The sequence below is a fragment of the Bos indicus x Bos taurus genome, chromosome 29, assembly GCF_003369695.1.
Source record: "Bos indicus x Bos taurus breed Angus x Brahman F1 hybrid chromosome 29, Bos_hybrid_MaternalHap_v2.0, whole genome shotgun sequence".
NCBI lineage: Eukaryota > Metazoa > Chordata > Mammalia > Artiodactyla > Bovidae > Bos > Bos indicus x Bos taurus.
Genome location: NC_040104.1, coordinates 14,996,086 through 15,011,031, shown reverse-complemented (window position 1 = coordinate 15,011,031; position 14,946 = coordinate 14,996,086). Strand labels below are relative to the sequence as shown.

Here is a 14,946-nt window from a genome sequence, read left to right as displayed (position 1 = left end):
CCTAGAGAAGATTAGAGTCACGACAGAAAGAGCCTGACACTAACACTCATGGGCCTCATTCACATCCCACCTTCATCCACCAGGTTCCTGATGTCACAACCTGGGGTACCTCACTAAACTTCCCATAGTTCTGACTCCCGACGTGCAAACACAACTCATAACTCGGTCACTGGGCCCTAGGCATTAACTGAGCTGTTGTGATAAATGCCATCAGCAGCAGCAGTGACCCAGGTCCTGGGTCCCAACCCGGACTGCCCACCAGATTCATGAGCCCATATGTGCAGCCCGTCCCTCTTACCTGTGGCCCGCCTTTGGCCTGTGCGCCAGTGGCCGGCATGCGGATCTGCGTTCCCGCGGGCATCGGTGGAAGTGGCGGGGCTGGCCCTGCTGGCTGCGTCACGGCGGGAAGGCTGGGCGGGGCCACCACCCGCACCTGGGGGAGCCCAGCCGAGCCCGAGTGGCTCACGACACGGGCAGCAGCCTGAGAACTCGGCGGGGTCTGGCTGGATGCCGGGGACAGCATGGTTCCCAGCTGCGGCATGGTTGGTGAGGACACGAGAAGAACACTGCGAGGAGCACCCGGGGAAAGAAGACACAGCTCAGGACAGCACGCGGAAGGAGCCTGGAGGAGAAGGCCCGGCAGGACGCGGAATGCTCACCCTGACGTAGACTTGGCCGGCTCCGAGACTGTCGTGGGGCCGTTCTTGTTCACTGGCGGGACTGGTGGCGGGGAGATCGGCGTGGCAGGCAGAGCAGGCGTGGTGGGCGTCACGGGCGTGACCGGGGTGGGGGGCATGCTGGAGTCGCTGAGGCTCAGCTGGCTCTGCTCAGACGGGCCGCCGCTCAGGACCTTCACCGGACCGTCCTTGCTGCTGGACTTCTGCACGCACACGAGATGGAACGCACGCAGCGTGAGCAAAGAGGCAGGAATGGCTCAGCCGCTCTGCCGCCGTCCCACGAGGTCACTCACCACCTTGGACGGGGGCTTGGGCTTCTGCTGGAGGGCTTTCCTGGCTTTGGCCGCAGCTGCTTGGGCTTGGTGGATTCGCTCTGTGGGCAAGAGTGGGCAGCTGAGCTCAGGAAGGAGGGCGGTCTCGCTGAGAGCCAGGGCTCCGACCCCTGCACAGTGGCGTCCTGAGCGAATGCCAAGGAGGAGAAGGGTGGGGCCGGGACAGAACGTCAGGACGCCCGGGGCTAGCGGGGCACATACCAAACTCCTCCTCGCTGCGGTCCCGATGCAGGTAGATCCAGAGCTTCCGCCCAATGTCATACTTCACGCACGGGTCCTTCTCATAATGCAGCCGGTCCAGGGCGCCGCTCACCACTGTGTTCACCTGAGACCCGGGACAAGGGAAGGAAAACCACCGGCTCAGACGCCAGAGGAAACCCGGGGTGGGGGGGCGGGGCACAGCCCCCACACAGAACCTACTCCCAGTGGCTCACCTGTCACTCAGCAAAACAAGAAACCAGGAGACCAGGGGGACGGAGTTGCCCTGAAGACGGTGAGTTGAGGACCCTCAGCAGACGCTGAAGGAAAGCCTCGCCATCAGCAAGGTCACAGGGCAGCTCTGCTCACCCTTCCCCAGACAGACTCCTTTCTTCTGGGATTTTTTTTTTAGCCTTGCCACTCAGCTTGTGGGATCTTAGTTTCCCAACCAGAGACTGAACCCAGGCCCTTGGCACTGAAAGCTCAGAATCCAAACCACTGGACCGCCAGGAAATTCCTCATCAGTTTTATTAAATTTGTTATTCCAGTCTGTATTCCCTCATGTGGGCTTCCCAGGTGGTTCCAGTGGTAAAGAACCTACCTGCCAACGCAGGAGACATAAGACAGGTTCAGGTTCGAACCCTGAGTTGGGAAGGTCCCCTGGAGGAGGGCATGGCAACCCACTCCAGTATTCTGGCCTGGAGAATCCCCAAGGACAGAGGAGCCTGGCACGGTATAGTCCATGGGGTCGCAAAGAGTCAGACACGACTAAAGTATCTTAGCACGCACATTCTGTGTTCCCTTGTAAGCATCTTTAAACAACCCCTGAACAAAACACGAGCAGCCCTTTCCCTCACACCTGCGTGCTGGTGACGTCAGGCGCCAGAAACTGGGAGTCCTTGAGCAGCTCACAGATCTCCGCCCGCGTGCCCTCCCCGTTGGGCAGCCGTGCTGCAGCGTCACGAACTAACACGAGAAACAGCAAAGTGCACACGTTAGCAGGGTTCCTAGGGGAGCCACCCCTCAGCTGCTGACCCAGGAGCAGGGGGACACGGCCCTCTGGGGGCGGCTTCCACCACACCCCTCACACTTTCAGCCACGGCTGAAGGCCCTGAACTTGAGAGTTTACGGGGTCCAGGAGATAATTACAACTTAAACTGAAACCCAGCATTTCCTTCCACTGTGAGCCAAGGCTGGCACAATCTTTGCTGGCATATGTTGCCAACCACATGCTGGCAGTGCTGTGATGTGTAACAGAAATCAGATGATTTCTCACCACAGCACAGCTGCTGAACTCAAAGTATCAGTGCTACTCATCACCACGTGGGGATCAGAGGAGTCACAACACCTGTGGCAATGTCACATCATTTAACATAATAAAGACCTATTTCTGCACCATAAACCTGCTTGAATATTTTTGCAATATGACTGGTTTCTTTCATAACTGTGCATTTTATTTTGGGCATTTAAAAACCTAATTCTGAGAAGGGGTCCAGTGGTTACCAGACTGCCAACAACTCATGGTACCAAAAAGGTGAAAAACCTCACCTTTAAAAGAAGCCCAGTCTGGAGGAAACAAATTCTGGCACCTAAGCTAACTGAACTATTCCTAAAGGAACGTAAACTTGAGCACAGAATCCGGAAAGAAAACAAGGATTCCCTGTAACTCTCTGGGCAGGAGCCCACCCTCCGTGTCCCCACTGCAAAGCTTCCTGGAGCTGACCCTCCAGCCTTTGCTGGGGGGTAGGGGTGGGGGTGGTGGCGCACCCAGGGACAGGATGGTGACGTAGGCAGGCCGGTCAGAGCGCAGCAGGGAGTGCTCCCGCGCCTTGTTGAGCGAGGTCTCCTTGTCGAACACACCCTTCACGGGCCCCACCACGGACTCGAAGCCGTGCATGCGGAAGGTGAAGGCCTTGTGGGGCTGGCTGTACCGGTAGCGCTCCTGTCAAGAGAAGGGACAGAGCTCCTGAGTCAGTCAGAGGGCTCTCTCCAGCCACCCCAAGCAGTAAGGGGTCAGCCTGGAGAGACTGGAACAAGGAGGAATCAGGCTATTCCACTAGGACCACTGAGCTGACCAGAGTGGGGAAAGGACGACCCCCAAAGGCCAGTCACTAGCAAAGTCATCCAGAAGCCAATGTGTCTTGTTATCTGCAAAAAAACCATCAAAAAGTTTCTTGTTCCCTTCCTCACATCATCTCTGCTCCGGAAAAGCAATCCCGACTAAGGGAACAGTGAGGTTAAGAGTGTGAGCTGCTTCCAAGAATGCTGGGCTCAGAGCATCTCTTCTTCGCCTGGTCTCGCAGACACAGAGATTTACACTGGGTTCCAGTTTTTTCTCACCTGCTCCTGAAAAACTCGCTTCTCCTCCCCCGTGCTGGGCCGCACCACGTAGTCAGTCCTTCTGGAACACAAAAACCTATGGGTCCATTGCCCTCCACCAGTGCCCAGAACCACCAGGCCCATCACCCCTTCTCCAGCATCCAGAACCACCAGGCCCATCGCCGCCCCTATTCCAGTGTCCAGAACCATCAGGGTCCATCACGCCTTCTCCAGTGCCCAGAACCACCAGGCCCATCGCCCCTTCTCCAGCGTCCAGAGCCACCAGGGTCCATCGCCCTTTTTCCAGTGTCCAGAGCCACCCGGTCCACTGCCCCTTCTCCTGCACCCAGAGCCACCAGGGTCCATCGCCCTTTCTCCTGCACCCAGAGCCACCAGGGTCCATCGCCCCTTCTCCTGCACCCAGAGCCACCAGGGTCCATCGCCCCTTCTCCTGCACCCAGAGCCACCAGGGTCCATCGCCCCTTCTCCTGCACCCAGAGCCACCAGGGTCCATCGCCCCTTCTCCTGCACCCAGAGCCACCAGGTCCCCTGCCCCTTCTCCAGCACCCAGAACCACCAAGGTCCATCGCCCCTTCTCCTGCACCCAGAACCACCAAGGTCCATCGCCCCTTCTCCTGCACCCAGAGCCACCAGGGTCCATCGCCCTTTCTCCTGCACCCAGAGCCACCAGGGTCCATCACCCCTTCTCCAGCACCCAGAACCACCAAGGTCCATCGCCCCTTCTCCTGCACCCAGAGCCACCAGGGTCCATCGCCCTTTCTCCTGCACCCAGAGCCACCAGGGTCCATCACCCCTTCTCCTGCACCCAGAGCCACCAGGGTCCATCGCCCTTTCTCCTGCACCCAGAGCCACCAGGGTCCATCGCCCCTTCTCCTGCACCCAGAGCCACCAGGGTCCATCGCCCCTTCTCCTGCACCCAGAGCCACCAGGGTCCATCGCCCCTTCTCCTGCACCCAGAGCCACCAGGGTCCATCGCCCCTTCTCCTGCACCCAGAGCCACCAGGTCCCCTGCCCCTTCTCCAGCACCCAGAACCACCAAGGTCCATCGCCCCTTCTCCTGCACCCAGAACCACCAAGGTCCATCGCCCCTTCTCCTGCACCCAGAGCCACCAGGGTCCATCGCCCTTTCTCCTGCACCCAGAGCCACCAGGGTCCATCGCCCCTTCTCCTGCACCCAGAGCCACCAGGTCCCCTGCCCCTTCTCCAGCACCCAGAACCACCAAGGTCCATCGCCCCTTCTCCTGCACCCAGAACCACCAAGGTCCATCGCCCCTTCTCCTGCACCCAGAGCCACCAGGGTCCATCGCCCTTTCTCCTGCACCCAGAGCCACCAGGGTCCATCACCCTTCTCCAGCACCCAGAACCACCAAGGTCCATCGCCCCTTCTCCTGCACCCAGAGCCACCAGGGTCCATCGCCCTTTCTCCTGCACCCAGAGCCACCAGGGTCCATCGCCCCTTCTCCTGCACCCAGAGCCACCAGGGTCCATCGCCCTTTCTCCAGCACCCAGAGCCACCAAGGTCCATCGTCCCTTCTCCTGCACCCAGAGCCACCAGGGTCCATCGCCCCTTCTCCTGCACCCAGAGCCACCAGGGTCCATCGCCCCTTCTCCTGCACCCAGAGCCACCAGGGTCCATCGCCCTTTCTCCTGCACCCAGAGCCACCAGGGTCCATCGCCCCTTCTCCTGCACCCAGAACCACCAGGTCCATCGCCCCTTCTCCAGCACCCAGAGCCACCAGGTCCATCGCCCCTTCTCCAGCACCCAGAACCACCAGGGTCCATCGCCCCTTCTCCAGCATCCAGAACCACCAGGTCCATCGCCCCTTCTCCTACACCCAGAACCACCAGGTCCATCGCCCCTTCTCCAGCACCCAGAACCACCAGGTCCATCGCCCCTTCTCCAGCACCCAGAACCACCAGGTCCATCGCCCCTTCGCCAGCACCCAGAACCACCAGGTCCATCGCCCCTTCTCCAGCACCCAGAGCCACCAGGTCCATCGCCCCTTCTCCAGCACCCAGAACCACCAGGTCCATCGCACCCAGAACCACCAGGTCCATCGCCCCCTCTCCTACACCCAGAACCACCAGGTCCATCACCCCTTCTCCAGCATCCAGAACCACCAGGTCCATCGCCCCTTCTCCTGCACCCAGAACCACCAGGTCCATCGCCCCTTCTCCAGCACCCAGAACCACCAGGTCCATCGCCCCTTCTCCTACACCCAGAACCACCAGGGTCCATCACCCCTTCTCCAGCATCCAGAACCACCAGGTCCATCGCCCCTTCTCCTACACCCAGAACCACCAGGTCCATCGCCCCTTCTCCAGCACCCAGAACCACCAGGTCCATCGCCCCTTCGCCAGCACCCAGAACCACCAGGTCCATCGCCCCTTCTCCAGCACCCAGAGCCACCAGGTCCATCGCCCCTTCGCCAGCACCCAGAACCACAGGGTCCATCGCCCCTTCGCCAGTACCCAGAACCACCGGGTCCATCGCCCCTTCTCCAGCACCCAGAACCATAGAGTCCATCGCCCCTTCGCCAGCACCCAGAACCACCAGGTCCATCGCCCCTTCTCCAACACCCAGAACCACCAGGTCCATCGCCCCTTCTCCAGCACCTAGAACCACCAGGTCCATCGCCCCTTCTCCAGCACCCAGAACCACCAGGTCCATCGCCCCTTCTCCAGCACCCAGAACCATAGGGTCCATCGCCCCTTCTCCAGCACCCAGAACCACCAGGTCCATCGCCCCTTCTCCAGCACCCAGAACCACTGGGTCCATCGCCCCTTCTCCAGTGCCTAGAACTACCGGGTCCATCACCTCTTCTCCTGCACCCAGAACCACCACTCTCCAAGGGAACTGAAGGGAGACTGGGGAAAAGCACACAGCTACAGGTGGATCCTGCCACTCAGACTCCTGGGGCAACACTCCTACTTTGGGAGCATGCTGCCCCCCAGGGAGGCTGAGGCAGGCAAGGACCCATGGACCCAATCTCTCTCAAGCTCTCCAGCTCTAACGTACAAGGACGTGTCAGCGCAACCAGGGCGGGACTGAGACAAGGGTTTCCTAGGGCACCACCCTCAGTCAGGTACTGCTATACTCACACCCGAGGAACAGGCGTTGTGGCATCTGAGCTGTCCTCAGTTTCTTGCTGGAGAAAGGAAAACAGTGACAGGTCAATGGACTGCAGAATTCTGTTTAACTTCTGGAAGCCCAAGACGAGAGCTGGTGTTTTTCAACAACATATCGTACAGAAGGTTCTCACAACATACCTTACAGAAGGCCTGGTCTTTGGTTTCCAACCACAGCTGGAAGAGTGCAGCTAATTCCTTTTCATTATCTTGGGACTGGCCTATTGGAACAAAAAGGCAAAAAATAACAACAATGTGATCTAAAGGTACAACGTAAGGACCCCACTTCCTCCTCCTGGCTGTACCTATGCCCGAGGAAGAACCTGTCAGGACTGTGGCAATGGTCCTGTGTACAGAACAGCCCTCGCAGGACTTCCACACGCAGGATGAAACTGGACTGCTATCTGACAACACGAAGTGTGGAAATTAACTTGAAACTGACTTGAAAGGATTAAAAACCTGACGGGATTAACGTCAAGTGTCTGATGGACATCCCCAAGGGCTGTCTAGCCAGCACCTTAACTCCTCAGTCACCTGATCTTGGTGGCCTCCCTCTACCCCAGCCAAGCACTCCCACAATCACAACTAGATCTTGTCATTCTCCAAAAGAGCAATCTTCAAGATGCCTAATCTAGTTTCTCAACCCTGGTAATGTGGGATTACCTGGGTACTTTTGAAAATGCTGAGGCTCAGGCTCCCCAAAACCAACTAATCAGAACAGATGTGGGGAAGGCCCAGGCATCAGAATTTTTTAAAGTTTCCCAGGACATTCCTGGCAGGCCAGTGCTCAAGACTCTGTGATTCCAATGCATGAGGTGCTGGTCTGAACCCGCGTCAGGGAATGAAGATCCCACATGCAATGCAGCACGGCCAACAAAAAATTTTTTAAATAAATAACAGCAACAACAAACACTTGTAGAAAGTGCGGTCCAGATCCGCTGTCTCCCTAACTGGAGGCGAGCTGCAGGAGAGGGCCTTGACAGCCAGGACACGCAGCTCTCCACAGCGCACACAGAGGTCAGCTTTGTGGCTGTTCACCTGTGTCATGTCTCTGGCTGCCCTGCACAGGGCAGAGCTGAGCGGCTGCAGCGGATGCATCTGACCCACAAGCCCGAGACACTTACTCCCTGGTTGGGTCTGGCCTGCCACCCCCAGCCCCATGCCAGGTGGACCCATGGCCTCAGCACACCTCTGACCACAGCCTGCGTCACTTTTCCAAGAGCATCACCATTTCTTCATGTCCACAGACCCCGTCTTGATCTTCCTGAGCTGCAGGAACCATGGAGGCTAATGAACACTCCCCATCTCCTGACTGAGACCTCATGGCTTCCTCCCAACTCTGTGGTCACTGCCTCCAGAGTCCCCTCTGCCTCTCCCACCCTGGAGTCTCTCAAGGCTTCATCCCAGGCCCTCTGGCCTCCTCACTGGGCCCATGCCTCTGGCTTCTCTTACTGCACACATGCCCACAGCTCTCTACCCTGACTCTCTGGTCTGGACTCTAAACCCACCATCCATTCAACACCTCAAAGGAAGCTCAAGCCGCAGCACGTCCATAACCACACGCATGCTCCTTACCTCACCAAGCCTGACATCCTCCCCAGTTGCCCATGGCGGGCCCCATTCACCAGTTACGAGTCCAGCACCAGTGACACTTGACAGCCTCTGCCTTCACTCATGTCACAGCCCGTAACCACCTCTCTAGCTTTTACCTAAAACTCTCAAGCGCATCCATTCTCCCTACCCTAGTCCAGATTATCATCATCTCTTTGCAGGCTGGTGTGACCCTAAAAGGAAGCTTCCCCACCCCACTGACCCACACCACTCCCTCCATGGGAGCCTTCTCCCCTCCCACTGCTGGGCTGGTCCCTAACCATCGTGAAGAACTCTGCTCAATTGACCTTCCCCAGGACAGCTGTCTCGAACTCTGCATTCACACCACACCAATGCGTCATTACAAATACCTACCCCTACCAGCACTTTCCCTTACAGAATGTGCACGTTTGCTATTTGAGTACCTGTTCCCCAAACAAGTCTTAAGCTCCACCAAGAGGGGAACACACTGTTTATGTCACAAACCATTACACCCCCAACACCTAACACTGCCTGACACCTAGAAAGTGAATCACCGTTGTAAGGAAGGAATGAACCTACTGCTTCACAAGCTTCTCTCCGTGTTTCTCTTCACAGACCACTAGACAGAGTGGAGAGAGGTTTGACTATTTCCACAGGAAATCAACATGAATCTTCCTCTCATCACCAAGTTATTTCAAATACACATTACTACAACTTACACAGTAGGTGGAACTTTACAAATTTATAACAAAAGAAGTCTTTCCTGTAGAAACAGCTTACTTGGGGCTGCCTGACACATTATCCTCAACAACAAAGCCCATTTTAGGAAAGAAAAACAATCATGTTACTGTAAGTTACACTAAGGGCACAGACATGAATGATACAAACACAGGTGCTAATGTAAGAGCCCCCACAGATTTCGATTCAGCAGCCCCGGGGTGCATCGGGACAGAGGGCAATTTCAGCTTAGCCAAAACCCAATGGGGTTCATGAACTTAAGACCGTGAGAGCTCCTAAGGGCCTGGAAGGATCCTCTTACTGAGCAAAACAAGGCCTAACAGGGCCTTCTCAACATTCTCATGGCCTGCACTGCCCGGAAGGCACCAGAAACTTAGGGGAGAAAAAGAGAGAAAGAGCACCTCTGTGACAGGTCAGTGGTATGCAGTACTCACCAAGCAGTTTCCAATGCTGGGTTTTCTCCTTGAATTCAACAAACGGAGAGAAGCTGGACGGCACAGCTACAAGAAATGGATGCCCATAAGCAAGCCACACAGGCCAGAGAGTGCTGAACCCAGAACCACTGACTCCCCTGGGCTGGGAGGTCACTTCTGTATGTCAACAGCATATCAGGGCAGCACAGCCCACTGCCACATGGCGTCAGGCAGGGTCATGATGGGTGTAAGCAGTGAGGCTGCATTCTAATAGGAGAATCCGACAAAGGCGGGTGGGTGGGAGGGAGGGAGATACTGACCCTACAGAAAAAAGCACCTTACCACGGCTTTCTCCAGCAAGATACTGCAGGGCTGGTAATACCAACTCTGCCCAGTTGGGGGCCGCAGAGAACCAGCTATTGAGGGAGCTGGCTGGAGAGGACTGCCAGTCCAAAACCCGCTCTTCTAGCTGAGGTAAAAAGTAAAGGCAGGACCTGGTTAGATTTCCATTCTGTTTCAACACAATGGCAATTCTATGACTGTGCCGGAACGAGCCAGCGGGGTCTGTCCAGTGAGCCCAATTCACAAAGCAAGTTGGCTGCAGATCTCTGGGGAGAGCCCAGAGTTCTCAAGCCACAGTCTACTGAAGATTTCTACCACCTGAAACCGCAGTGCCCTTGGCTTTTCCTAAACTCTTACCAAAGGAAGACTAGCCTGTCCCTCCAGCAGTAGGATCTCCAGCAGAAGAGAGAAGAAGCTGGAAGATATTTCATTGATTCCAAGGCAAGGCTTGAGGTCTTCGAGAGGCCTAGTAAGGGAAGAAAAAGATAAGGACCACCAAAAAAAAAAAACAAAAACCCACAACTCTCAGTTGCTGTAGGCCCTCCAAGCCTCCTAGCAGTCACAGAACAGTTCAGTGAAGGACCACACCACGCACTTTCCCCAGGACCCTGGGACTCAGGGTTCAGAGGAGGCACCAACACAGGGGTGGCCCTGAGCCATGAACCCCTCTGCTCACTTACTCTTCCTTGATGGCAGGTATGGCCAGTGGGGATGGAGCCTGCGAGAGGGGTGGGAGCCCTTCAGGACCGCTCAGGGGTTCAGCCAGGTCCTCTACCTCTGACTTGATCAATTTTATTTTCTTCTTCTTCCTTTCCTCTTTTTCTTTAACCTTTTTTTTAAGGACAGCCAAGTCATATAGGGCTGGGGGAAAAAAACAACATAAGTCATAAAACTGCAACTTCTACATCAGGAAATGAGGGAGCTTATCTGCTTATTATTTTCCCAAGGCCCACTAGCAAATCAAAGAAAAGCCTCAGTAATAAAGACATAGTTTTGTTTTTAAAACCAAACCCAATGAGTGCTTTAAAAAGCCAATGATCTGCTGATCTGATTTAATAACCATTCTCCCCTACAAATCCGTAAGAGGTGATAACGAAACAAAGATCATCAGTAAGGAAGAGGCTGTGGCTACATTTCCTTCTGCGTTATGCAGAGGCCTGTATAAGCAGACACCAGTTGGACGATGGCCACCTCTGCAGGATGTTCTTACCTGCTAGTGAGCCCTTCCTGCCGGCATTCACTCGAGTCATGATGTCATTCAGAGTCAAGTCCCCTGTCAACAGGTCTGGATGATCCTAGACGTGATATTCAGAGACGTGTTATCAAGGCTCCAGAGAGGAGCTGGACACTGTTGGTGATTTTGCCCGTGTACCTAACAGACGCAATTAGATGGTATGTGTGCTTGAGGAAACTGTGTTGAGTTTAAAAAGTACATAGAGAAAAACTACTGCTCTTTCTAACAGGGCAGAGAAGAACCTTTCACGTGTGGCATTTACAGTTCATAAAGCTCCTGTGCATTCTTTATATGTTCTTCAAGTAATACTGTTAAGTGGTGCTATATTTTACAAAGACTGACAACGTGGCTCAGAGAAATGAAGGGATTCACCCATCACTGTGAGTGGAAAAGACGAGACAGAACCTGGATTTAATTCCCATGGAGACTTTGCCCATCTCACCCCTCCACCTTAGAAGAACTGCCTTTCCTTCCTCCACTACACTTTCTGGATTGGCGTTACCTTGATCTGGTGGTGTGGAGGAACAGAAACACAAAATGTGGGAGGAGTTCAGGCTCTGCTGCTTGCTAGCCATCAGGCAGAAGACAAGCTCCCTGGCCTCTCTGAGACCTGCTAACTGGACATAATGATTCACGCAACAGTACTGCCCTAAAGACTAGATGAGACATCACAGTGAGCATGTCTTATGAAGCCAAAGTGTTTGTCTTCTCCTCACGTCTTTGGTGTTCCTGGGCCTCCGTGCTGCTCCTGCCCACTAACAAGTACAAGGAAAGGGGACTGAGGACGTAGTGACTCCCTGTACGGTCCTCAGGACACCCGCTCGGAGGTAAGACTGACAACCTACCCACTACCCCCTCCAATCTTACTGGTTGGTATTTCCGCTTCTCGTGGTGCTTCTTCAACATTATCTTCAGGTCACTGTCCCCCAGCTCTATTTTATCTGGGAGAAAAGGAATTGAACCACATGGATAGTCCTTATTTACACAGGGCTCAGACTCACATTTTCCTGGCCACTTTAGTATTCATAAGTAAGACACTTCTGGGTTTCCCTTCTGACTCATGTGCTACAAGTACCATAGTCTTAAAACATGGAACAGTCACTGACTCAACTCTGCAGCTCTTCTGTAACCTGGTCAGTAACAATAATCTCCGTACTCAGCTGCTCCTGAATTTCTTCACAGTCTTCTTTAATTCTTATTCAATTAAGAAAATTCTCAAAAAAAAAGAATATTCTCTAATTCCATGGATATGCCAAGAAACTGTTATGCTTCTGGTTACCTCTCTTGTTCTATTATTAAACTGTCCCTTAGTATTGTTATTTTAAGATTCTGCTTTCTTTAGGCCAAAATGCCAGCTGATCAACTCCTAAGGGAAATTTTCAAGTAAAGAATGCAAGCTGGCCTATTTGTAAAAAAGTAGAGCCAAACAAAAACTTCTCCAAACCTCCTAGGTCTAAGGAACACTGCTCTTTTTCTGGCAGAAGAAGCCAGTGCTGCTCCCCTCACCACACCCCCTCAACACCCCTCCATGCCCTGGCACCAGACCAGCACTCACCTGCGGTTTTCATGTCTGTGGTGGAGAGCGTGGGCACCACCCTCAGGGGCACAGCAGGGCTTGGGGAGCGTGCTGGGGAGCTTGGGAGCCATGAGCTGAGATCTTCAAAAGAAAAGTTTCCTTGTAAATCCAACATGGTCTTGGACCCCGGCAGGGGAGACTGGGCAAGTGGTCATTGGGGTTCAAGATGGCTAAGCCAACAATCGGGAAGCCAGGTTCCAGCACTCCCTCTGCACCCCTCCCAGCTGGACTGTAGCTCTGAGGTCATGTAAGCAGCTTTTCCAGGAGGACAGACATCCACAGTGGTGAGTCACTGTGGAGGCCAGGTCACTACGCCCCTCCTGTGGGGAAGCAGTCCTCTCGAGCAGCCAGCAGAACTAGAGAGCCTGCGGTAGGCCCGCAGGCACCCAAGCGCCAAGAGCGAAGTGGTCTGCAGTCACAGCCACCCAGCGGAAGCGTCTCAGGGCCCGAGGACCAGGGGCTCCGAGCTCCACCACTGGCCCAGACAGACCACAGGGCACAGGCATGGCTTCCTCATCGCAGGGGTGGGGAAATGGCACCCACTGGCTCCAGGCAGACAAACAGCAGCGGTGGAGATGGACGCAAGCCCTGGGGGCCCGAAAACACACACCCTCCTCGTCGGAGGACAGTGCCGTGTCCCCACACTCCTCCTTCACCTCCCGCAGGACCTTCAGGTAGCGCTGCTGGGTGCGCCACTCCCGCTCCTCGGGTGCCCGCGATGGCCAGGGCCGCTTCTGCCGGGACGGGAAGGCGGGGCCGCTCCGCCGGGCCATCTCCAGCAGGTCCTGCAGATAGGACAGACAGGACGGGGTCCTGGAAGCTTACCCTGGCTTGTCCCCCAGGTCCATGCTTCCTTCTCTTCTTCAACGAGCTCAATTCCCTCCCTCCAATCATAAAGAACGTGGATGAGTACGTTCAAATAAAAGGGGCTTGTATCGATTATGGTGGAAAATCCCTGATTGGAGAGCTACTCCACCAAGAATGAGTACTTATACCAGAGTACTATACTTATACCTAAGTATTTCCACACCGAAACTTACAGGTCCTCTGAGGGCCACACCTACCTGACCCCGAGGCCTCCCGAGGCTGGTCCAGACCTGGGGCCACTAAACCTGGCTCCCCTCAGGCAGCCAGACGTGAAACTGAGGGCAACCTGGTTCTCCTGCACGACCCACCATGGACCCGAAAGCCACCTCTCTGGGTAGGAAGCTACGACATTTCATCGAATCTAAGACGTCTCCTTTCTTCCCTCTGTCCTAACATCTCTGAAATGAGGACATGTCTGAAAATGCACCTTAAAAAGGAAGGGTGCACTTGGCCGTGCTGGGCGTAGACGGGCAGTTTCCTTCCTTGTGGCCTTTCCTTGCTGCCCCGCCCGCCCCTTCAGGTCACCAGGTGCGTGTCCGCACCGCTCCCGGGAGGGGGGTCACTTACGCTGCGTGAGGCCAGGATCTGCTTCAGCAGCCGGTGGAAGTACTGCTGCTGGGAGCTAAGGTAGCGCTTGTACTGCGACCGGAAGCACAGCTGCCGGTACTTGACCACCTCGGGGTTGAAGTGTCCATCTGCAGGAACAGGCACCGCCACGTCAGCCACCGTCCACGTGGGCTGGGGAGGGGACAGCTCTGCACTGACCAGGGGACGGTGTTGGGGGAGGTGAGCCTGCGGACGGGGGGCGGGGGGAGGGCGGAGAGAAGACACAGGAAGCACACACACAGGGACTCGACTCCCTGAGGCTGTGCAGGAACCAGCCTGGAACAACCGTCAAGAGCAAGAAGAGTCGCCCTAGAGGCGGCGACATAAAATGAGGCCTGATCAGAGCAACCGTGGGAAACGTCAGCTAATGAACGTGGGCCAGTTTCATGGGTGTGCACTGGACATATTGTTGCTCAACTTTTCTTATGTTTACAAAATTTCAAGATCGGGATTGATGTATACATACTACTACGTATAAGACAGATAAATAATGAGAACCTTCTGTGTAGTTTGGGGAACTCTATGGATTTGAAGCAGGAGAATAACACAACCAAGAGCAAAAGAGAAAGACGGTCACCACTGCAGTGGTCCAGGTGAGGGCCGACAGTGGCCTGATCCCACCTCATCTCCCCACAGCCAGGGCAGAGCCAGGGCCCCAGGAGGCCTGTAGACCCTGCTGTGCGGGCCCCATGCATGGCGGCCTCTTCTTCCACCAGCCTCCCTTCTGCTCCCTCCACCCCAGCCCCACTGGCCTCCACGCTATTTCCCAAGCACACCGTACTTTCTCCTTAGAGTCCCCTCCACCCGCAGTGTTTCCTGTTAAGACCCAGTGTCTTCACAGCTTGCTCCTCAGATCTTCACGCAGCCTCTGTCCAAACGCACCTCATCAGAGAAGCCCTACCCAACCACCACCCGAGACAGC

General features: G+C 55.3%; 1 protein-coding gene across 6 annotated transcripts in view; it reads right to left on the bottom strand.

Annotated features, from left to right (window-relative positions):
- Positions 1-14,946, bottom strand: part of NFRKB (nuclear factor related to kappaB binding protein) — a 32,737-nt gene that overhangs the window by 8,530 nt on the left and 9,261 nt on the right. For 3 of the 6 annotated variants that reach the window (XM_027531311.1, XM_027531312.1, XM_027531316.1), the window contains 18 exons: positions 13,986-14,113; positions 13,162-13,336; positions 12,531-12,632; positions 11,843-11,916; positions 10,952-11,036; positions 10,422-10,602; positions 10,099-10,207; positions 9,742-9,868; positions 9,421-9,486; positions 6,818-6,897; positions 6,650-6,696; positions 3,548-3,623; positions 2,975-3,149; positions 2,067-2,173; positions 1,211-1,334; positions 971-1,050; positions 660-880; positions 299-566 (listed from right to left, as the gene is read on the bottom strand). In XM_027531311.1, the coding sequence (XP_027387112.1) occupies positions 299-566; positions 660-880; positions 971-1,050; positions 1,211-1,334; positions 2,067-2,173; positions 2,975-3,149; positions 3,548-3,623; positions 6,650-6,696; positions 6,818-6,897; positions 9,421-9,486; positions 9,742-9,868; positions 10,099-10,207; positions 10,422-10,602; positions 10,952-11,036; positions 11,843-11,916; positions 12,531-12,632; positions 13,162-13,336; positions 13,986-14,113 (2,225 nt within the window). The remainder of the gene's footprint in view (positions 1-298; positions 567-659; positions 881-970; positions 1,051-1,210; positions 1,335-2,066; positions 2,174-2,974; positions 3,150-3,547; positions 3,624-6,649; positions 6,697-6,817; positions 6,898-9,420; positions 9,487-9,741; positions 9,869-10,098; positions 10,208-10,421; positions 10,603-10,951; positions 11,037-11,842; positions 11,917-12,530; positions 12,633-13,161; positions 13,337-13,985; positions 14,114-14,946) is intronic. The other 3 variants (XM_027531313.1, XM_027531314.1, XM_027531315.1) reach the window with 3 other exon arrangements.